The sequence below is a fragment of the Lolium rigidum genome, chromosome 4, assembly GCF_022539505.1.
Source record: "Lolium rigidum isolate FL_2022 chromosome 4, APGP_CSIRO_Lrig_0.1, whole genome shotgun sequence".
Taxonomy (NCBI): domain Eukaryota; kingdom Viridiplantae; phylum Streptophyta; class Magnoliopsida; order Poales; family Poaceae; genus Lolium; species Lolium rigidum.
The window spans coordinates 275,409,951-275,428,354 of NC_061511.1; the positions used below are offsets into that span (position 1 = coordinate 275,409,951).

General features: G+C 46.7%; 1 protein-coding gene across 1 annotated transcript; it reads left to right on the forward strand.

Moving 5' to 3' along the window:
* The first annotated feature begins 4,694 nt into the window (after positions 1-4,694).
* On the forward strand, positions 4,695-9,381 carry LOC124705309 (RNA polymerase II C-terminal domain phosphatase-like 4). Its single transcript, XM_047237053.1, has 8 exons — positions 4,695-4,912; positions 5,831-5,904; positions 6,389-6,519; positions 6,723-6,903; positions 7,688-7,977; positions 8,375-8,563; positions 8,704-8,742; positions 8,828-9,381. Exons 1-8 carry the CDS (start codon positions 4,695-4,697, stop codon positions 9,176-9,178), a joined length of 1,473 nt encoding a protein of 490 aa, XP_047093009.1. The 3' UTR covers positions 9,179-9,381.
* The last annotated feature ends 9,023 nt before the right edge of the window (positions 9,382-18,404 follow it).

The following is an 18,404-nucleotide window of genomic DNA, read 5'->3' on the forward strand; positions in this document are numbered from 1 at the left end:
TGATTCATTTTCTAATGCAGTACCACATTTATACACAAGGAGAAGTCCTTAATTTGACACACAAGAAGGTTAAGAAGACCTGCAAATTACGATTGCAGTACAGTTTTATATCCCAGTTAGTTGACCATGCTCTTTTCTGTTTTATTTGCTGATGTTTAGTCAAGATATCTATGATCTCCTAGATTGCCGATGTGAGTCTGCTATTCAGAAATTTATATTTTTTGATACTAACAAAGAATCCAGTTGATGTGTCCATAGTTTTGTTTCTCTTAGCTAGGATCTAGATAATGTAAAAATACAAATCATTTACTTTTGAGCTTCCAGGTTCATAGACTATCTTTTCTACTGAGCATCTTGCTACATTTTTTGTATTCAAGGCTTCGGTTATTCAAGACTTCGGTTATACCTGGTTTCTTTCTGCACTAACATCACATAGAAATTTATTTACTAGCACATTCAGTGTACCTATCTGGGTTGGTTAACTGTTGCACATGCACAGTTTTTTCTTTTTCACTTGACAGCTTTGTGATTCGGTACCGATGTTCTGCTTACTGTCCGTTTATGTTTCACTTATAGAGAAACGCACTGCTAGCATTTCCAGATGTGTACTGATCTGTTTTGCTTAGCTTTTGTAAACTGGGTTGCTTTGCCTCGTGATATTCTGTGATGTGTTAATCATCATTTACCTTTTTGTTGCCCATTAGTGAAAATAATTGCTAGCATCTTTAGAAGATACAATATGTTCAGGTTAGATTAGCTATGTTAGGTTAAGAAATCTCTCCATTATGCCGGCTTATCTCCCTGCAACCTTAACACTTCATATCCTTTTTATTTTTTTCACTTTAGCCAGTGATTCATGGATCATAAACATTCAGATTCAGGTACGGTTTCTTCTTTCCAGTTGTTCTGTTTCACATTGTATCTTTCATGTACAATAGTTGGGCAGATTTTTTTTTTTTGGATCAAGGGTGGTGGTTTAGTATGACAAAAAAAAGATGATCTATGGCATTCTAGACTAGGATACATAGATTTCCAGTTAGCATTGCCACTCAACTGCGCTTATATTGACAAAATTATGTGGCCCATTCTTTCATGGTAAACATAAAAAGAAAAGAGCTATCTTCACCTGTCAAATATGAAAGCTTGCACTGTTACTTCATCAGATGTTATTTCATCAGATGGTCAGTGCAGCAACTCTGAAGTATTCATGATTGGTTGGGTTGTTCAGTTTCTCAAAGGATTTTAAAATTATCACAAAACCTTCAGATTTCCTATAAAATCTAGCTAGCTACCCAATCATTTTGAGGTACAACCTTAAAAGGAGACATCAACGATTGATCAAGTTGTCCATTCATTATTTGACAGTGATCATGCTCTCCCTTCTATCACTCTTTTCTCAGTTGCAAGGTGCAAGTAATCCATTTTAACGCAGGCATTACATCCTTGGATGCCGAGGGAGCAGATGACCACCAGAGGAAGTAAAAAGGAAAAATGGGAGTGTAGCTGGCAAGTTACATCCTTGTTTTTTTTTTTGTATGTATCGATGATGTATTGTGTCAAGTCTTAACGTGTCCGATACCATGTTTTTTATTATACAATATATTGGTCACAACTTGTCAACTTGCACATGAGCAGTGTGTATTTTTTTATTACATTTTATACATTTTTACTCTGAATTATCTGTCATCTACCTCACATCTGGCTAGCCTCCTGTGGTACCAAAATAATGAGGTTTGTTCCTACATACGACGTACTCCTGCCATCCCAAATTAATTGACTCAACTTTATCTAAGATATAAGGGAGTCAATTAATTTGGGACAAAGGGAACATGTCTTTCTGATGCTCCTAGATACTGGATATGGATAAGAAAATGCATTGGCCTGATATATTTTAGCATGAAACTAGATTTGATGGACATCAACTGTCAGGCTCAGGATTTCAAACTTGCAACTGGATGCACTACGGGAAAAAACGTCGCTGCCGTGCGGCGAGACATTGCCGTGCGCGGTTCGCACGGCAAAGAAATCTTTGCCGGCCGACGCAAAAAAATACGCACGGCAAAGAAAGATCGCACGGCAAAGAATAACTAAACGCACGGCAAAGAAAAACCGCACGGCAAAGAATGATTAAACGCACGGCAAAGAAATGTGCACGGCAAAGAGGAAGCAAAGTACACGGCAAAACCGGATGACACGGCAGAGTTAAATAACTCGCGCACGGCAAAGTGAAGCCGCTCGGCAAAGACACCTTCGCCGGAGCGCGCATATGGTTTGCACGGCAAAGACCATGGGCCATGTGCTTGTTTAGTACACAGCAAAAGCTCTGCGTCGTGATTGGACGAAACGAAATCCCGCGGATCGTCCCTGCGCGCCGTTGATTTACAGTGTTGAACGGCCCGGATCTCTTTACCCATCTCTCCATCTGTGCTCTCTACTCTCTTCTCTCTCTTCCTTTTCTTTTTCTTTTCCTCTCTCTATTCCTGTGGACAGCACGCTGCCTTATCTCTTACTATCGCCCACCTACTCAGCCTCAAATAATCCACGCCTTATCTCTTCCCGTGGACATGGAGGCCAGCTGCTTCACGGCGAGGTCGCGGCGGCATGGCGCGGTGGTCGACGTTCGGCGGCGAGGACGCGGCGGCATGGCACGGCGGCATGGCGCGGCCTGGTGCGCGGCGGCATGGCGCGGCGGCATGGCGCGGCGGCATGGCGCGGCCTGGTGCACGGCGGCGAGGACGCGGCGGCATGGCGCGGCCTGGTGCGCGTCGGCGAGGACGCGGCGGCATGGTGGTCGACGTCCGGCGGCGGCCTGGCGTGCGGCGGCCTAGACACGGCGGCCCCTGCTGCCTGGTGCGCGGCGGCGAGGACGCGGCGGCCTGGCACGGTGGTCGACGTCCGGCGGCGGCCTGGCGTGCGGCCTGGTGGCGGCCTAGACACGGCGGCCGCACGCAGTGGTGACGTGTGGCGGCATGGCGCGACCTGGTGCGCGGCGGTGAGGACATGGCAGCCCCGAGCGGTGGTGGCGTCTGGCGGTGCGGATGCGGCGGTCGACGGAAGCGACGCGGCTGCTCCGACGTGCTTTTTTTAAATTTTAAAATCGTGCTTTGCCGTGTGGGAGGAGTGGTAGCACACGGCAAACAAGTTGGCGCACAGCAACACGGGCTGGCGCACGGCAAAGTGTTGGTTGCACGGCAAAGGCTTTGCCGTGCAATTTTGGCGAGGCACACGGCAGCGTAGCCTTTGCCGGGCGAAACGTTGCCGAGCGGCCTTTGCCGAGCGAGCGTGCACGGCAAAGCCTTTGCCGAGCAGATTTTGCCCTTTGCCAAGCAATTTGCTTGCACGGCAACGCCCAGCTCTGCCGTAGTGATGGTATAAAATCTGCTAGGAGCGAGATTAGTCCATGATTGGAGTGCCACTGTACGGTGAGGAGGCGCCCCATGGGGCGCCCCAGCCTCTAGTACATGCATAATGCACGTGGAAGCATACAGGCCCAAACCATCAGGATCAATGACAGATTCTAAAGTAGCTCTGATCGGTACAACCTCATCTCACCGGCCATCTCCATCAACCCCAAACCTCTACTCGCCATCAACGCACATCCTCTGTGTTCGTATCGGCGCTGCCGCTGCATTCTCCGTACATCTCGCCTCGAGTCCTCCGGCCACCGCCGCCGGCATAGTGGCATCAACATCAAGATAGCAATACCTCAAGTGTCACCACCATGGAAGCGCCTTCTCCGGCCTCTTGCTCCAACGGGTCTAGTAGGAGGACAGCGACGCGAGAAGCGCGCCCGGCGTCCCGCACGCTGCCGTCAGATCGGTACAACTCCAGCGACATTGACCCGCCAAGATTTCAGATCGGTACTCCAACCTCAGCAACCTCTTCGGGTTCGTAGGCATGCCACGATCCGTCCACACCTCCTAGCGCAGGTCACGCAACCCTGCTTCACAAAAATTGTACAATCGGGAAACTCAGAGCCGGCCGCGAGGAATTGAGCAAAACTGCAGAAGCGGTCTATGGCGGCGAGGCGAGAGGAGCGTGCACTTCGTGCGGCGACGTGAGAGGTGCGTGCACCCGTGTGGCTTTTATCGAAGCGACGAGGCACGGGGTGGATTTCGTGATGGTTTCCGTGCAGGACAGAAGTTGTATTTTCTCACGCGATCTTGCTTGTGCAGGTCCTGTTCGGATGGGTCTCTCTGGCTCTCTGCTGGATGGTATGCGCCACAGTATCTTGCGAGGCCAAGAAACAGTAAAAACGGGGTTTTTTTAGCAATTGACGGGTAGACAAGGAAAGCACGTACTAATCAGCGACCGAAGTCCTGGTTTATCCCGATGTAGCTGCCTTTTTTGACAAAACGTTCTATGCTTTAGCGAGCTGGGCTTTGGTGGAAGTTCCGAGAGACGTAGGGCCAAAAAGCCCGTTTGTGACACCAGCCACCACCTATTGCAATTTAATGAGTAGGAAAGATATTTGGACCATCTACAAAAAATATTTGGACCAGGCTGGCACGGACCTGGGCCTTAGGCCTGACCTATGTTAAATCGCGTCCCCAAAAGATCTACGTTGCGGCCTTCTTTCCCTGTGCCGACTCGTATTCCAAGTCCAAGTCCCCCTTCCTTCTTCCCGACCCACCCAAAATCGCTCCCCACGCCCTTCGCCCTTCGCCCTGTCCCTCGCCGTCGCGGTTTCGATCATGAGCCTCGCCGCCGACTCACCGTCGCCCTCCCTCTCTTCCCCGAGCGACGACGACGACGACTTCGCTGACCTTCTAGCCGCGGAGCTCGAGCTCGAGCTCTCCTCCGCCGCCGACTCCGCTCCCCATGCCGACCCCTCCGCGTCACCCGCCAGCGACCACGACGAAGAGGGGGAGGAGGACGTGGTGGTCGAAGTAGACGCCCTAGAGCAGGGCAGGTACGCGCATTCAATCCCATCTTCCCTACCAAATTGCTGGGCGTTAGTTTCGTTCTGCCCGAAGTATTTCACGCTCTCCTGCTGTTGGATGGCAGTTTCGGTGTAGAAAGCAGTTGAGTTGATCCGGCTTCAGTTCACCGTGTCTGCTAGATGCTTCAGGGTTTGTCTTTCCCTTTTACTTGCAATGTGTGGTGACTGGACAGTTCGATTTGATTAGGTGAATGCCGAATTGCCGATAGTAGTAGTAACAGATTTGGTGAACCAGGGGATATTTTTCTAGGGCAACTTATTGGTGTTAGCATTGTTAATTTGCAGGTATTTAGCGATGTCACTTGATTATTATATCTTGATTACTGATTCGGGACTGCGAAATACACACCTAAACAACATGTTCTGTATTGGTACGATGAACGCTACATGGTAAATCTGATGTGTGGATTAACACAAGGTGGCTTCAGATAGCTTAGCAGGCACTTCATTTTCATATTAGATTTTGTATGTATGTTCAGTGGAAATATGGTTGTCTGCCATATTATCCTAACAGGGTACAGGTAGAATCCATCAAGTTAGGCTCACCAATTGGTCTTATGTTGTTTAACATCTATCTATCAAGATTGTGCCCAATCATTGATTCACAAAATTAGTTCAAAGGAAAATGTGACGTGATAGGATTGTAGTGGGCCAGTACAAAAATATGGTGTAGGTAGCAGTAATAAAAATATTCATCTGAAAAATCGCTGCATCAAATGCTTCGGATGTACTCAGGTTGCTATAGTAGTATATAATTGTGAATGAAGGACCCAACATTGAGAGAAAAGATAAAAGGGAGAAGAAGAATACTGGATAATGTTGTGTTGATGATTCTTTATGTTGACTTTGCACTATGAATCTGACTGCTCTCAACGACATCAAATGCAGTAGCAAGAGGCGTAGAGTGGGGGAACAGCACCAAGATCGAACAACAGCAGTGATGCCTGATGAAGATGCCACTGGTATGCCTGTTAGTCTCGTTTTACAAACTATTTTTCTTAAGCAGCTCAGTGGTATATACTACAAATAGTTGTTTCATAATATGTTGTTCATGTGAAATCCTGTTTTTTAAATGCAATTATAATTTGCAGGCTCCACTACCATAAGGAATAGTATGTTTTATGATTATTATCAGTGAGTTATGTTGGCGTGGGGACTTGTGTGATCTTAGGCTCTCAGCCTCCAACTGGCTTGTATAAATAAATCTTGGCACTCCATATGAAACACACAGATGATTTTACATCTGTTTGGTTATTTCATTTTTTTTCTTTTTGTTTCACTAGTATATCGTCATGCATCCTACCATGATTCGTGAGGTGTTAGAACTTGAAAGGAAATATTACTTCCACTGCATCCTTTATTCAGCTTCATTTACCATATCCTGAGCATTGAATGTACATGATATGGCTGATGATATCTTTAATTATTGAATTTGTGTTGTAGCAGGTTCATTTAAAGATGATCAAGTAAAGATATGTCCTCCGCATCCTGGATTTTTTGGTGGACTATGCTTTAGATGTGGGAAAAGCCAAGATGAGGAAGATGTTTCAGGAGTTGCTTTTGGTTACGTCCACAAGGTACATCGACCTCTGACCTCTCTGTGTAAACATGAGAGGTGTAATGGTGTTTCCTTATTGCATTTACCTTGCTTAAATCTAAGTCACCCAGTTTTTGAAATTAATATTATGTCTCTAATACATTCTTACTTTTTTCGTTTCTAGTTGTCCATGAAAAGTGCCTTCAGTGTTTTCTTGGATTTTGAAAAAATATTTCAATGCAGGGTTTGAGGCTAGGTACTTCAGAAATGGACAGGCTACGTGGGTCTGAAGTGAAGAATTTGTTGCGTGACAGAAAACTGGTGCTTATTTTAGACTTAGATCATACACTCATTAATTCAACCAGACTCCATGATATTTCTGCTGCTGAGATGGACCTGGGGATTCAAACTGCTGCATCAAAAGGTAAGTTGTATCTATTTGCATTCATGTTTTGAGGACTGGTAGCTATTTCTATACACAGTTGTTATTTTATGACCATGAACATTGCATAGTATCTGCTCATTGCGATTGTAATATATTGAAATTCTTTGAACTCTCTCGGGAAAAGTGACATTGTACATTTGTTGTCCACGAGTTCACTACAGTGCGAGTTTGCAATGTACGGATATTTTATGTTCTAAACGAGGGTCAAAGTTGACCCTTGCAGCGAACGGAAAAAAGACATTGCTGGGGTTTGACTAAGTGTCACCACAACTTTGAGAGAAAAACTAACAATGTAGATTCATCAGATAGGTATCTGTCACCATAAAAATGAGAAGCTAATGTCACTGTTCATGGCGATTCTCAGTGTTTGTCTACATAGTATCCTATATGGTTTCATTTAGAGATCAAAATTTTCCAGGACAACTATCTCTGGTACGCCATCATTGCTTACTCAGGTAGAATTAGTGTGTTCAACGCAGTTTGCACTTCACACAACTCAATAGTACTATTGCCTATATCAGTCAACCTTCCAAAAAAAAAATTGGTTGACCTTAGCTAGTAGACTGATAGTGATAGTATAAAATCAACACCCTTTATATGATAAAAACAGCGATCATGCAGTACTAGTTTGAAGCATGTCAGGATCCATTGAAATGGTTATTTTCTTCCACCTTAACTTGTTGGCTTTGAACCTTGTTGATACGTTTTGTCAAGTAATATATCACTACAATTGTGGCTAACCACTAACATGCCCTAAATGCAGATCTTCCGAACAAAAGCTTGTTCAATTTACAGGGAATGTATATGCTTACAAAGTTAAGACCCTTTGTCCGTAAATTTTTAGAAGAAGCAAGCAGTATGTTTGAGATGTATATATACACCATGGGTGACAAGGCTTATGCAATTGAAATAGCAAAGCTGCTTGACCCTGGTAATGTCTATTTTGGTTCAAAAGTGATTTCAAACTCTGACTGCACTCAGCGCCACCAGAAAGGCCTTGACGTGGTTCTTGGAGCTGAAAGCACTGCAGTGATTCTTGATGACACTGAGCACGTAAGTGATTTTTCTTTGGTGACCATATTTGATGCACATTTAATGTGTTGCAGGTTTTCAGTAATTATTATTTAGCATGAGTTCATTGCTTGAGCTAGGTCTTGTTGTGTTATACCATTGTCAATTTGTCACCACAAGCTTTCCTGGGTAGTGGACTTTTTTTTATATTCTCTTTGACCCGAAGACTTCACAGTATAATCATTCATTCTTTTCTCTCAATAATTACAAAAAAATATTCATTGTCTTCTCTCGAAAAAGAAAACCCATGTATTGCCTTGGTGCCTCTTTTTGTACCCCTGGGTTTGTGTCATTTTCCTGTTTAAGTAGATCATTGATTTCATTTTGCTGACTGCATGAGCATATTATATAGCTAACCTAAATGCTACTGATTTTTCAGGTCTGGCAGAAGCATAAAGAAAACCTGATTCTGATGGAGAGATATCATTATTTTGCTGCGAGCTTGCGCCAGTTTGGTTTTAACGACAGATCTTTGTCAGAGTTGATGCAGGATGAAAGGGAGAGCGACGGTGCTTTGGCTACAATTTTAGATGTCCTGAAGCGCATACACGCAATTTTCTTTGACTCGGTTGGTTACTTGCATACATGGTTTTGTCACAGTTTATCATCCTGTTGCTTCACGCCGTCTTCTCCATGTGCATAGTCAACCTCTGATAAGCGTTCTTTGGGATCTACTCATCATTTGCTTCTTCGCTATCTCTTCTGTAGGGTGTTGAAACTGCTCTTTCTTCGCGAGACGTAAGACAGGTAGGATTGACATGGGCTGATGATTTGTCTGTAGATATAGTATGCTGGCTATGTTTTTCCAGTGCTTACATATATCCTCCATTAGGTAATCAAGCGGGTGCGTCAGGAAGTGCTGCAGGGCTGCAAACTAGTCTTCACTCGAGTGTTCCGATCGGATTGCCGGGCACAGGATCAGATAATCTGGAAGATGGCCGAGCAGCTGGGCGCCGTTTGCTGCTCAGAAGTGGATTCCACTGTCACTCATGTGGTCGCCCTGCACTCTGGGACAGACAAGGCCCGCTGGGCTGTCAAGAACAAGAAGTTCCTGCTCCACCCGCGCTGGATCGAGGCCTGCAACTACCGGTGGCAACGGCTGCCGGAGGAAGGTTTCCCGGTACCTAAATCCAAGGAGAAGGGCAAGGAAAAGGTTACGGAGGATGCTCAGACTGACTCGTAGGGTATGCGCAGCTGATTAACCGATCAACTACTGGTTCGGATGCCATGTTTACGACTAACTTAGATCTGTAGCTACGCAACACTGCTTTTGGGAGACTATCTTAGGATACTAGTCTCCGTGGGATAGAAAGTTTAGCTTTTGGGGGTCCGCAGTGTTATCTATGGAACGTGTGGCATGCATTTTGTTGCTGGCCTGCATTACATATCGGCAATACAAATTACTCCGTTCTGCAGCTTTCTAAAGTAGTGTACTTTCTCTATCCCATCAAAAGTGTCTCAACTCTATCAAGATTTGGATGTATCTAGATACTATCTAGTAGGTGGATACATCCAAATTTTGATAAAAGTTGAAATACTTTTGGTGGGGATGGAAGTACTACAGACCTACAGTTCTTTCTATGAAAAAAACGCGCCAAGTTCTTAACCTATGATAGTGACGTGAATTTGATTTCTCAACCTGAATGCTGCGTAAAATCGGCGCGGGGTTTGGTAGCACCGGATTGAAAACTGAAGACGCATGATAGCCAGGTGAAAAGAAATACGTATAGCATTTCTGTTTCTGTCTTCTGAGTAGCCCAGCACGTCAGCTACAATGACACGCGCTGGTGGTTTATTCCTACCCTCCTTTTATCGTCCAACTAGGAAGGTTGGCGCGGCGGTACGTCGTCTCTTTGATATTTAGATCAGTGATTGATATATACAGTATTAAAAATAATATAATATTTGTATTCTAGAAGTGCTCCTGTGGATTGTAGAACGATGGGAAAAAATAGGATAATATACATGTAGCACGACACTAAGCCAAGATAATATGTGGCATGTAAAAGGCTCACAAAAATCCAGCGCCAATAAGAGATAAAAAAAATCACGGGATTGTATAACGATGGGAAAAAAATAGGATTATATACCTGTAGCACTACAGTAAGCAAGGATAATATGCCGCATGTGAAAGAGATGACAGACTAAAGAGCAGGTTTTTTTCTAGAGATACCATAAAGAAAATAGTGGTATTCTCTATGACTAAAAAACAGTGGATGTTAAAGTATTTCACTTTTAAAGTTGCTATAAAAAAGCTGATAATATTTTCTTCGGATGAGAGAGGGGCAACAAAAATAAAAATATACTCCCGACGATCTATATTAGTTGGTGCTAAAATAAATATATCTAGAACTAAAATATATTTAGATACATTTATATTAGCCTTCACCTTAAGTAATATGTATCGTATGGTGTATTTTCGATCCAAGCTTTTTCGAGGCAGCCTCTTCCTCTGCCACAGCCAGTAAACCTGAGGTTGGGTGGTTAGGAGGGTGGTTGTACCCCCAGCCCACCACAGTTCAAATCCCAGATTTGATATCTGTGTGTCTCATAAAGGCGAATTATTCATTCAGTGGCAGGCGACGTTTCCGTCGACAGTGAGGCGCCTGTAGTGACTTCGTCAATTTCAAGATCCAATCCGCTGGCTCAGTCTTTCGGAGGTGCTCATAGGGGTAGGGTGTGCGTGTGTACATTTATAGGGATGAGTGTATATGCGCGTGTATGTGAGCGTCTACGTTTGTACTGTGTTTCTCAAAAAAAAAAAATTATTCCTTGTCGAGTATTGCACGGCCACAACTAGCTTGATGGCTCCTCTGTTTCAGCCGGCGCCTTGTGTCTTCCTCGCTTCTTCCAGTTCTTCCTATAACTTCCTAGTAACTTGCGGGTGCCGACTCGACGACTCGTATTCGTACCCATTCCTTCTTCCTAACTTGAGGGAATAGCACTTTGCACCACTTGTTGGGGTTAAGGTTGCACAAAACCACAACTTGAGTTTTGTTTTGGACGGAACACCACATTTTGATGTAGTTGTTTGCAAAGAACACACTAGTAGTTATTAGCTAGCTTAATAGGGCCATTAGCAAATTTGGGCCCACTTCCAAGAGCTTAGGTCGCGCTCAAGGCGATGCACACATTTTTTAGCCTAAGCTAATGTATTTGACTTATTAAGCTCAAAATTACTACTAAAAGATGAGATGAGATGTTGTTGGTAGCACTTGTATGAGATGAGATGGTTAGGATACCACCACAATTGATTTTAGCACTAATCTAATATTTGAACAAAGTTGAGACTATATCTAAATATAAAATACAGACTTTACAAAATACACAATAATTTAATTAGGGCAAGTTTTACAAACAGGGCCAGCTTTTTATAGAAAGGACCTTCAAAAGAATGAAAAAAAAGCAATCGGGTCTGCTCGTGAGGAGACCCTACCGGAGTGCCGGTGGAGACCTTGCCGGCGTTCTGGCCGCGACGGGAGGATGCCCTGGCGACGGCGGGAGATGGCCTGGCGGCGGCTCGAGTATTCGTGGCCTGGAGGCGCGGTGGTCGGGGCCTGGCCGGGGTGCTCTGGCGGCGGCGCGGTCTTAGGGGCCTGGCGGCTCGGTGGTCGGAGCGTGGCGGGGGCGCTCTAGGCGCGACGGGAGGACGGCCTGGCCGCGGCGGGAGACGGCCTGGCGGCGGCGCGACTTGTCCCTGGCGGCGACGCGCCTCGTCCCTGGTGGCGGCGCGCCTCGTCCCTAGCGGCGCGATCTTCGGGGCCTGGGGGCGCGGTGCTCGGGGCTCAGAGGGAGGAGGCGGCCGTGTCTTTGGGGATGAAGAAAATAATGAGCAGAGAAAAGTTGTGCGGGTGAGGGTTCGGGGGTGCGCGAGCCAGGCGCGTGGGAATTTTTGCGGGATGAGCTCGCCCAGGCTGGGTTGTGAAGCTTGATTTGAGCTTCACAACCGGGCTTGGCTGAGGAGGTTTTTCTATATGAAGTGGGCATAGCTGAGATGAGTTGGCCAAGACTAACAAACACATGTTTCACTTAAAATCTCGGTTGAGATGAGAATTTCTGAGTTGGCCCAGTCTACCAAACACACCCTTAGGTACCACGCATAGAGCTGCGCCCCTAGCCCCCACCCATGTCTCTCGCTTCTTGGAGGCCGGTTCAACTCCAAACCAATCGATGTTAGGTTCTCCGGCTCGACCATCCCTGTAGTCAGAGCGCCGCCTCTCCCGCCGTCGGAGCACTTGGTGTGGGCGGGCGGCCTAGGTCGAGGGTTTTCTATTAGGTTGAACCGGTCCGAGCATACCAATTCGCTCGCCTTGAGCGTGACCTAAGCCCTTAGAAGTGGGCCCAAATTTGCTAATGGCCTATTAGGCGGCTAGCTGATGACTACTAGTGTGTTCTTTGCAAACAACTACGGCAAGATATGGTGTTCTATGCAAAACAAAACTTAAGTTGTGGTTTTGTGCAACCTTAGCCCCAACAAGTGGTGCAAAGTGCTATTCGCCCAAATTACTCCCCACGCCCTTCGCCCTGACTGTCTCTCGCCGTCGCGGTTTCGATCATGAGCCTCGCTGCCGAGTCACCGCCGCTGTCCCTGTCTTCCCCGAGCGACGACGACGATTTCGCCGACCTTCTAGCCGCGGAGCTCGAGCTCGAGCTCTCCTCCGTGTTAAACATAGTTTCTGTATAGGACTCTTAGTCCGTGTTGATCACGTTTTGTAACCGACATTGTATGTCCTCCTATATAAGCATATGAACGAGAGGCTCGGGATCTATCCGAGTAGATTGATCAAACCATTGTCGCTAGATTTTTACATGGTATCAAGAGCAGGCCTCTCCGCCTCGTCTACCTGATCTCCGCCCATATTCCCCGATCAAAACCCACCCACCACAAAAACCCTAGCCCATGGCGTCTTCGAGCTCGGCCGTCATCAACCTCGGCTCGCCTCTGTCAGACAAACTGACTCGTGAGAATTATCCTCTCTGGCGATCTCAGGTGCTGCCGCCGATTCGTGGAGCTCAACTCGTTGGTCTACTGGATGGATCCGACGCCGCTCCCGAGAAGCTGCTGGTCATTGACTCAGCGGAAGCCGATGCCGCCAAGGCCAAGACGGCGCCGAACCCGGCGTACGCAGCCTGGCTGTCCAGGGACCAGATCGTCCTGGCCTATCTACAGCAGTCGCTCTCCAGGGAAGTTCTCCCCCATGTCCATCGGATTGAGCACTCGACAGAATTATGGCGTGCCATCGAAACGATGTTTGCCGCCCAGAGCGAGGCCCGGGTCTCCAACCTGCTGATCGCCATCGCCAACACCAAACGCCAACAATTCTCCACCACTTCGGCTTACCTCACCAAGATGCAAGGGTTCGCTGATGATCTTGCTGCCGCTGGCCGTGTTCTCCTCGAAAAAGAGCTGGTCTCCTACATCCTGGCCGGCCTCGGCTCTGGCTATGACGCTCTGGTGGCAGCCCTAGGCGTGGTCACCACGCCGCTGTCCCTGGCCACTCTGTACTCTCAGATCCAGAGCTATGATCAGCGCCAAGAGATGCACAATGGTGGCTCCCATGGCGACTTTGAACCTCAGCCAATGCTGCCTCTCGCCAGCGCCGCAACCGTTCTAACTATGGCCGCCCACGTGGTGATCGCGGTGACCGCGGTGATCGCGGTGACCGTCGGGAGGACAGACGTGAAGATCGCCGTGATGATCGCCGTCGCGATGAGCGCCCGCAGCAGCACTTCGGCCGTGGGGGTGGACGTGCACCTCCAGGAGGGGGTCGTGGCCGTGGACGTGGACGCCGCCGCACCACATCCTGGGTCGATGTCATGTGCCAGATCTGCAACAAGGAGGGACACGCTGCCAAGGACTGCTGGTGGCGTTTTGAAGAAGATGATGATGACTCCTATGGTGACAAAGAAGGCAATGCTGCATATTATGGTGTTGACACAAATTGGTACTCCGATACGGGTGCCACACATCACATCACCGGTGAACTCAATAATCTGACGGTTCGTGATGCTTACAAGGGCAATGACAGGGTCAACACGGCCAATGGTCAAGGTATGAGGATTTCCCACATTGGTCATTCTATAGTTCATAGCCCTACTCAGAATTTTCACCTTCGCAATATTCTTCATGTCCCTAGTGCATCCAGAAACTTACTATCTGTTCATCGATTCACTCTAGACAATCATGTTTATATTGAGTTTCATCCTTTCTTCTTTCTCATTAAGGATCAGGTCACCGGGAAAATAATTCATAGAGGACGGTGTGTTGGCGGCCTTTATCCACTCATATCATCCATGGCGGCCACCAACTCAATGAAGCATGCTTTTGTTGCCGCCAAGCCATCACACACATTGTGGCATAGTCGTCTTGGTCATCCCTCCTTAGTAATTGTTAGACAAATTCTTAGCAAAAATAAATTACCTTGTGTTAGAGATTCCAGTATTGAGTCTGTGTGTGATTCTTGTCAACGTGCCAAGAGTCATCAACTCCCCTATCCTATTTCCACCAGTGTATCTACAGCTCCTCTACAATTAGTTTTCTCTGATGTATGGGGTCCTGCACCTACCTATGTTGGTCGTCATGAATATTATGTCAGCTTTATTGATGATTATAGCAAGTTCACTTGGATATATTTGCTTAAGAAAAAATCTGATGTTCTTGCTGCTTTTACAAATTTTCAAAAACTTGTTGAAAGAAAGTTTGACAGGAAAATCCTCACGGTTCAATCTGATTGGGGAGGAGAGTATGAAAAACTTAACTCTCTTTTTCAGACTCAAGGCATCTCACATCGTGTCTCATGTCCTCATGCTCATCAGCAGAATGGATCTGCTGAGCGTAAACATCGCCACATAGTTGAAGTTGGTCTTGCCCTTCTCGCTAAAGCGTCCATGCCACTCAAATTTTGGGATGAAGCTTTCCTCACCGCCACATATCTCATCAATATGCTTCCTAGCCGTGTCATCAACAATGATACACCAGTTCACCGACTCCTTGGTACACGCCCAGACTACTCCTCACTCCGTGTTTTTGGCTGTGCCTGTTGGCCGAATTTACGTCCCTACAATAAACGTAAGCTAGCCTTCCGCTCCACCCAATGCGTCTTCTTAGGCTATAGTCCTCGTCACAAAGGAGTAAAATGTCTTGAGGTATTAACTGGTCGTATATATATTTCTCGTGATGTTGTCTTCGATGAAGCTGTTTTTCCGTTACATCACATGCATCCTAATGCTGGTGCTCTTCTTCGACGTGAAATTCTTCTCTTAGATCCATCCCTTCACAATTCTGAGTTTGGGCATGAACCTATAGATGATTTTAATATGGAAAATACTCGTACTACTAATACCGTTGCTAGTCCTGTTCTTGCTGTCCTACGGGATACAGATCGCGTAATTGAAGCTCCTGGCGAAAATTTGAGCCAAAACGGAGTTTCTATGAGCTCAAACAGTTCACATGAATTATCAGCAGAAAATGACGAACGCACAGGACACGAGGACGATTTGCTGCAGCAATCCACCTCGGGATCGTCAAGATCCCCCTCGGATCCGCCACCCGCCTCTCCGCGTCCGCCACCTGGCGGACCGTCCGCGTCCGCGCGCCCGCACATGGCCCCGCCGAATCTCCAGCAGCAGCAGCTGCAGCGGTCCCCCGCCGGATCTTCTGTATCGGATCGTGCCTCCTCACCAATCAACAGCAGCAACACTTCGGCCACATCATCGTCCGCCAGCGCCAGCGGATCTTCTGCGCCGGCCTCTGCTCCAGGGACCACAGCGGAATCTGCCTCCGCTGATCATGGCAGGGCTGCCCCGCCCGGATCTGCTGCACCCGCTCCTCCTGTGCAGCCCAGTGTGGCTCCTGGTTCTCGTCCTGTTACTCGAGCATCTCGTGGTGTGGTGAAACCAAAGAAATATTCTGATGGCACTATTCCTTGGTGCCTCTCTGCAGCTACTGATGAACCTGTCAATCTTCAGGCTGCTCTGGCTGACCCTCATTGGAAGGGTGCCATGGATGAAGAATTTGATGCCCTCACCAAAAATCAAACATGGAGGTTGGTCCCAGCCTGTCAAGGTAAAAATGTGATTGATTGTCGATGGATTTATAAGATTAAGCGCAAGGCTGATGGCTCCATTGATCGATACAAAGCTCGCTTGGTTGCAAAAGGGTTCAAGCAACGATATGGTATAGACTATGAGGATACTTTCAGTCCTGTTGTCAAAATTGCCACTGTTCGCCTTGTTTTGGCTATTGCTGTTTCCAGGGGATGGAGTTTGCGACAGCTAGACGTCAAGAACGCGTTTCTTCATGGTGTTCTGGAAGAGGAGGTCTTTATGCGACAACCACCCGGATATGAAGATAGTACTCAACCTAATCACATATGCAGACTTGACAAGGCGCTCTATGGACTGAAACAAGCACCTCGTGCATGGTATTCTCGACTAAGTTCTCAACTACTTCAGCTTGGTTTCGTTGCCTCCAAGTCTGACACGTCCTTGTTCATTTATCATAAGTCCAACATCACTATTTTTATGCTCATCTATGTTGATGATATCATTGTTGCAAGTTCTTCTCATGATGCCACCAATGCACTACTTAAGGACTTGCATCAGCAGTTTGCTCTGAAAGACCTTGGTGATCTTCATTATTTCTTAGGTATTGAGGTCAACAAAGTCTCTAATGGTTTGGTGTTGAATCAAGCCAAGTATGCTCATGATGTGCTTGCTCGTGTCAACATGACACATTGCACTGGGTGTCCTACTCCTCTTTCTTCCTCGGAGAAGATTACCGCTGAGGGGGGAACCTTGTTGGGACCGGATGACAGTACCAAGTATAGGAGCATGGTCGGTGCCCTTCAGTATCTTACTCTCACAAGACCTGACATATGCTATGCAGTTAATAAGGTCTGTCAATATTTACATGCTCCCACTACAGTTCATTGGACAGCTGCTAAGCGTATCCTCAGATATGTCAAAAGTACTATTACAGTTGGCTTGACGTTTACAAGATCCTCCTCTACACAAGTCAGTGCTTTTTCAGATGCTGACTGGGCTGGTTGTGTAGATGACCGTCGATCCACGGGAGGGTTTGCTGTATTTTTTGGACCAAATTTGATCTCCTGGAGTGCCAAGAAACAAGCCACTGTGTCCAGATCGAGTACTGAGGCTGAATACAAGTCTCTTGCCAATGCCACTGCCGAGGTGATATGGGTACAGTCCTTGTTGGATGAATTGAGAGTAAGACAGACTCAGAAGCCATGTTTGTGGTGTGATAATCTGGGAGCCACGTATTTGTCAGCTAATCCTGTGTTTCATGCAAGAGCAAAGCACATTGAGATAGATTTTCACTTTGTCAGAGAACGGGTGTTGAAGAAGCAACTTCAGGTTCGGTTTATTTCTTCTAAAGACCAGGTTGCTGACGGTTTCACAAAACCGCTTCCATATAGAGCATTTGAAGCATTCAAGCATAATCTCAACTTAGCTAAGTTGTGATTAAGGGAGGGTGTTAAACATAGTTTCTGTATAGGATTCTTAGTCCGTGTTGATCACGTTTTGTAACCGACATTGTATGTCCTCCTATATAAGCATATGAACGAGAGGCTCGGGATCTATCCGAGTAGATTGATCAAACCATTGTCGCTAGATTTTTACACTCCGCCCCCCATGGCGACCCGTCCGCGTCACCCACCGGCCACGACGACGGAGAGGAGGTGGAGGACGTGGTGGTCGAAGTAGACGCCGTAGAGCATGGCATGTACGCGCATTCACTCCCCTCTTCCTGAAATATTGTTGGGCGTCAGCTTCGTCTGCCCGATCAGGAGCCTGTATTTCACGCTCTCCTACTGTCTCATAGCAGTTTCGGTGTAGCGATCAGTTGAGTTGGCCTGGTTTCAGTTTAGTCTGTCTGCTAGATGCTCGACGGTTTGTTTTTTCCGTTTTACTTTCAATGTGGTGTCTCGAGAGTTCGATTTGACTCGGTGAATGCCGAACTGGCGATGGTAGTTGTAGTAACAGGTTTGGTGAACTAGTGGATATTTTCTAGGGCATATTGGTGTTAGCACTGTTTGCAGGTATTTAGCGATGTCACTTGTTTATATCTTAATTAGTGATTCGGGAATGTGAAATACGCATCTGAACAACATAATCAGTTACCCCTGACTTCAAATTCAAATCGAATGCTGAAACCCATCCATTTTGCTCTGCATTGCACGTGTTCTGTTTTAGTTAAGGACCTGTTATGCCTAGTTTCATCTTCAGCATATGGGCTTATAAGATGAAGGTACACATGGTAAATCTGATGTGGATTAACACAAGGAAGTATCAGATAGCTTAGCAGGCACTTCATTTACATATTAGATTTTGTATGGTTCAATATATTTGGCTGCCATTATTCCAACAGGGTACAGGTAGAATCCATC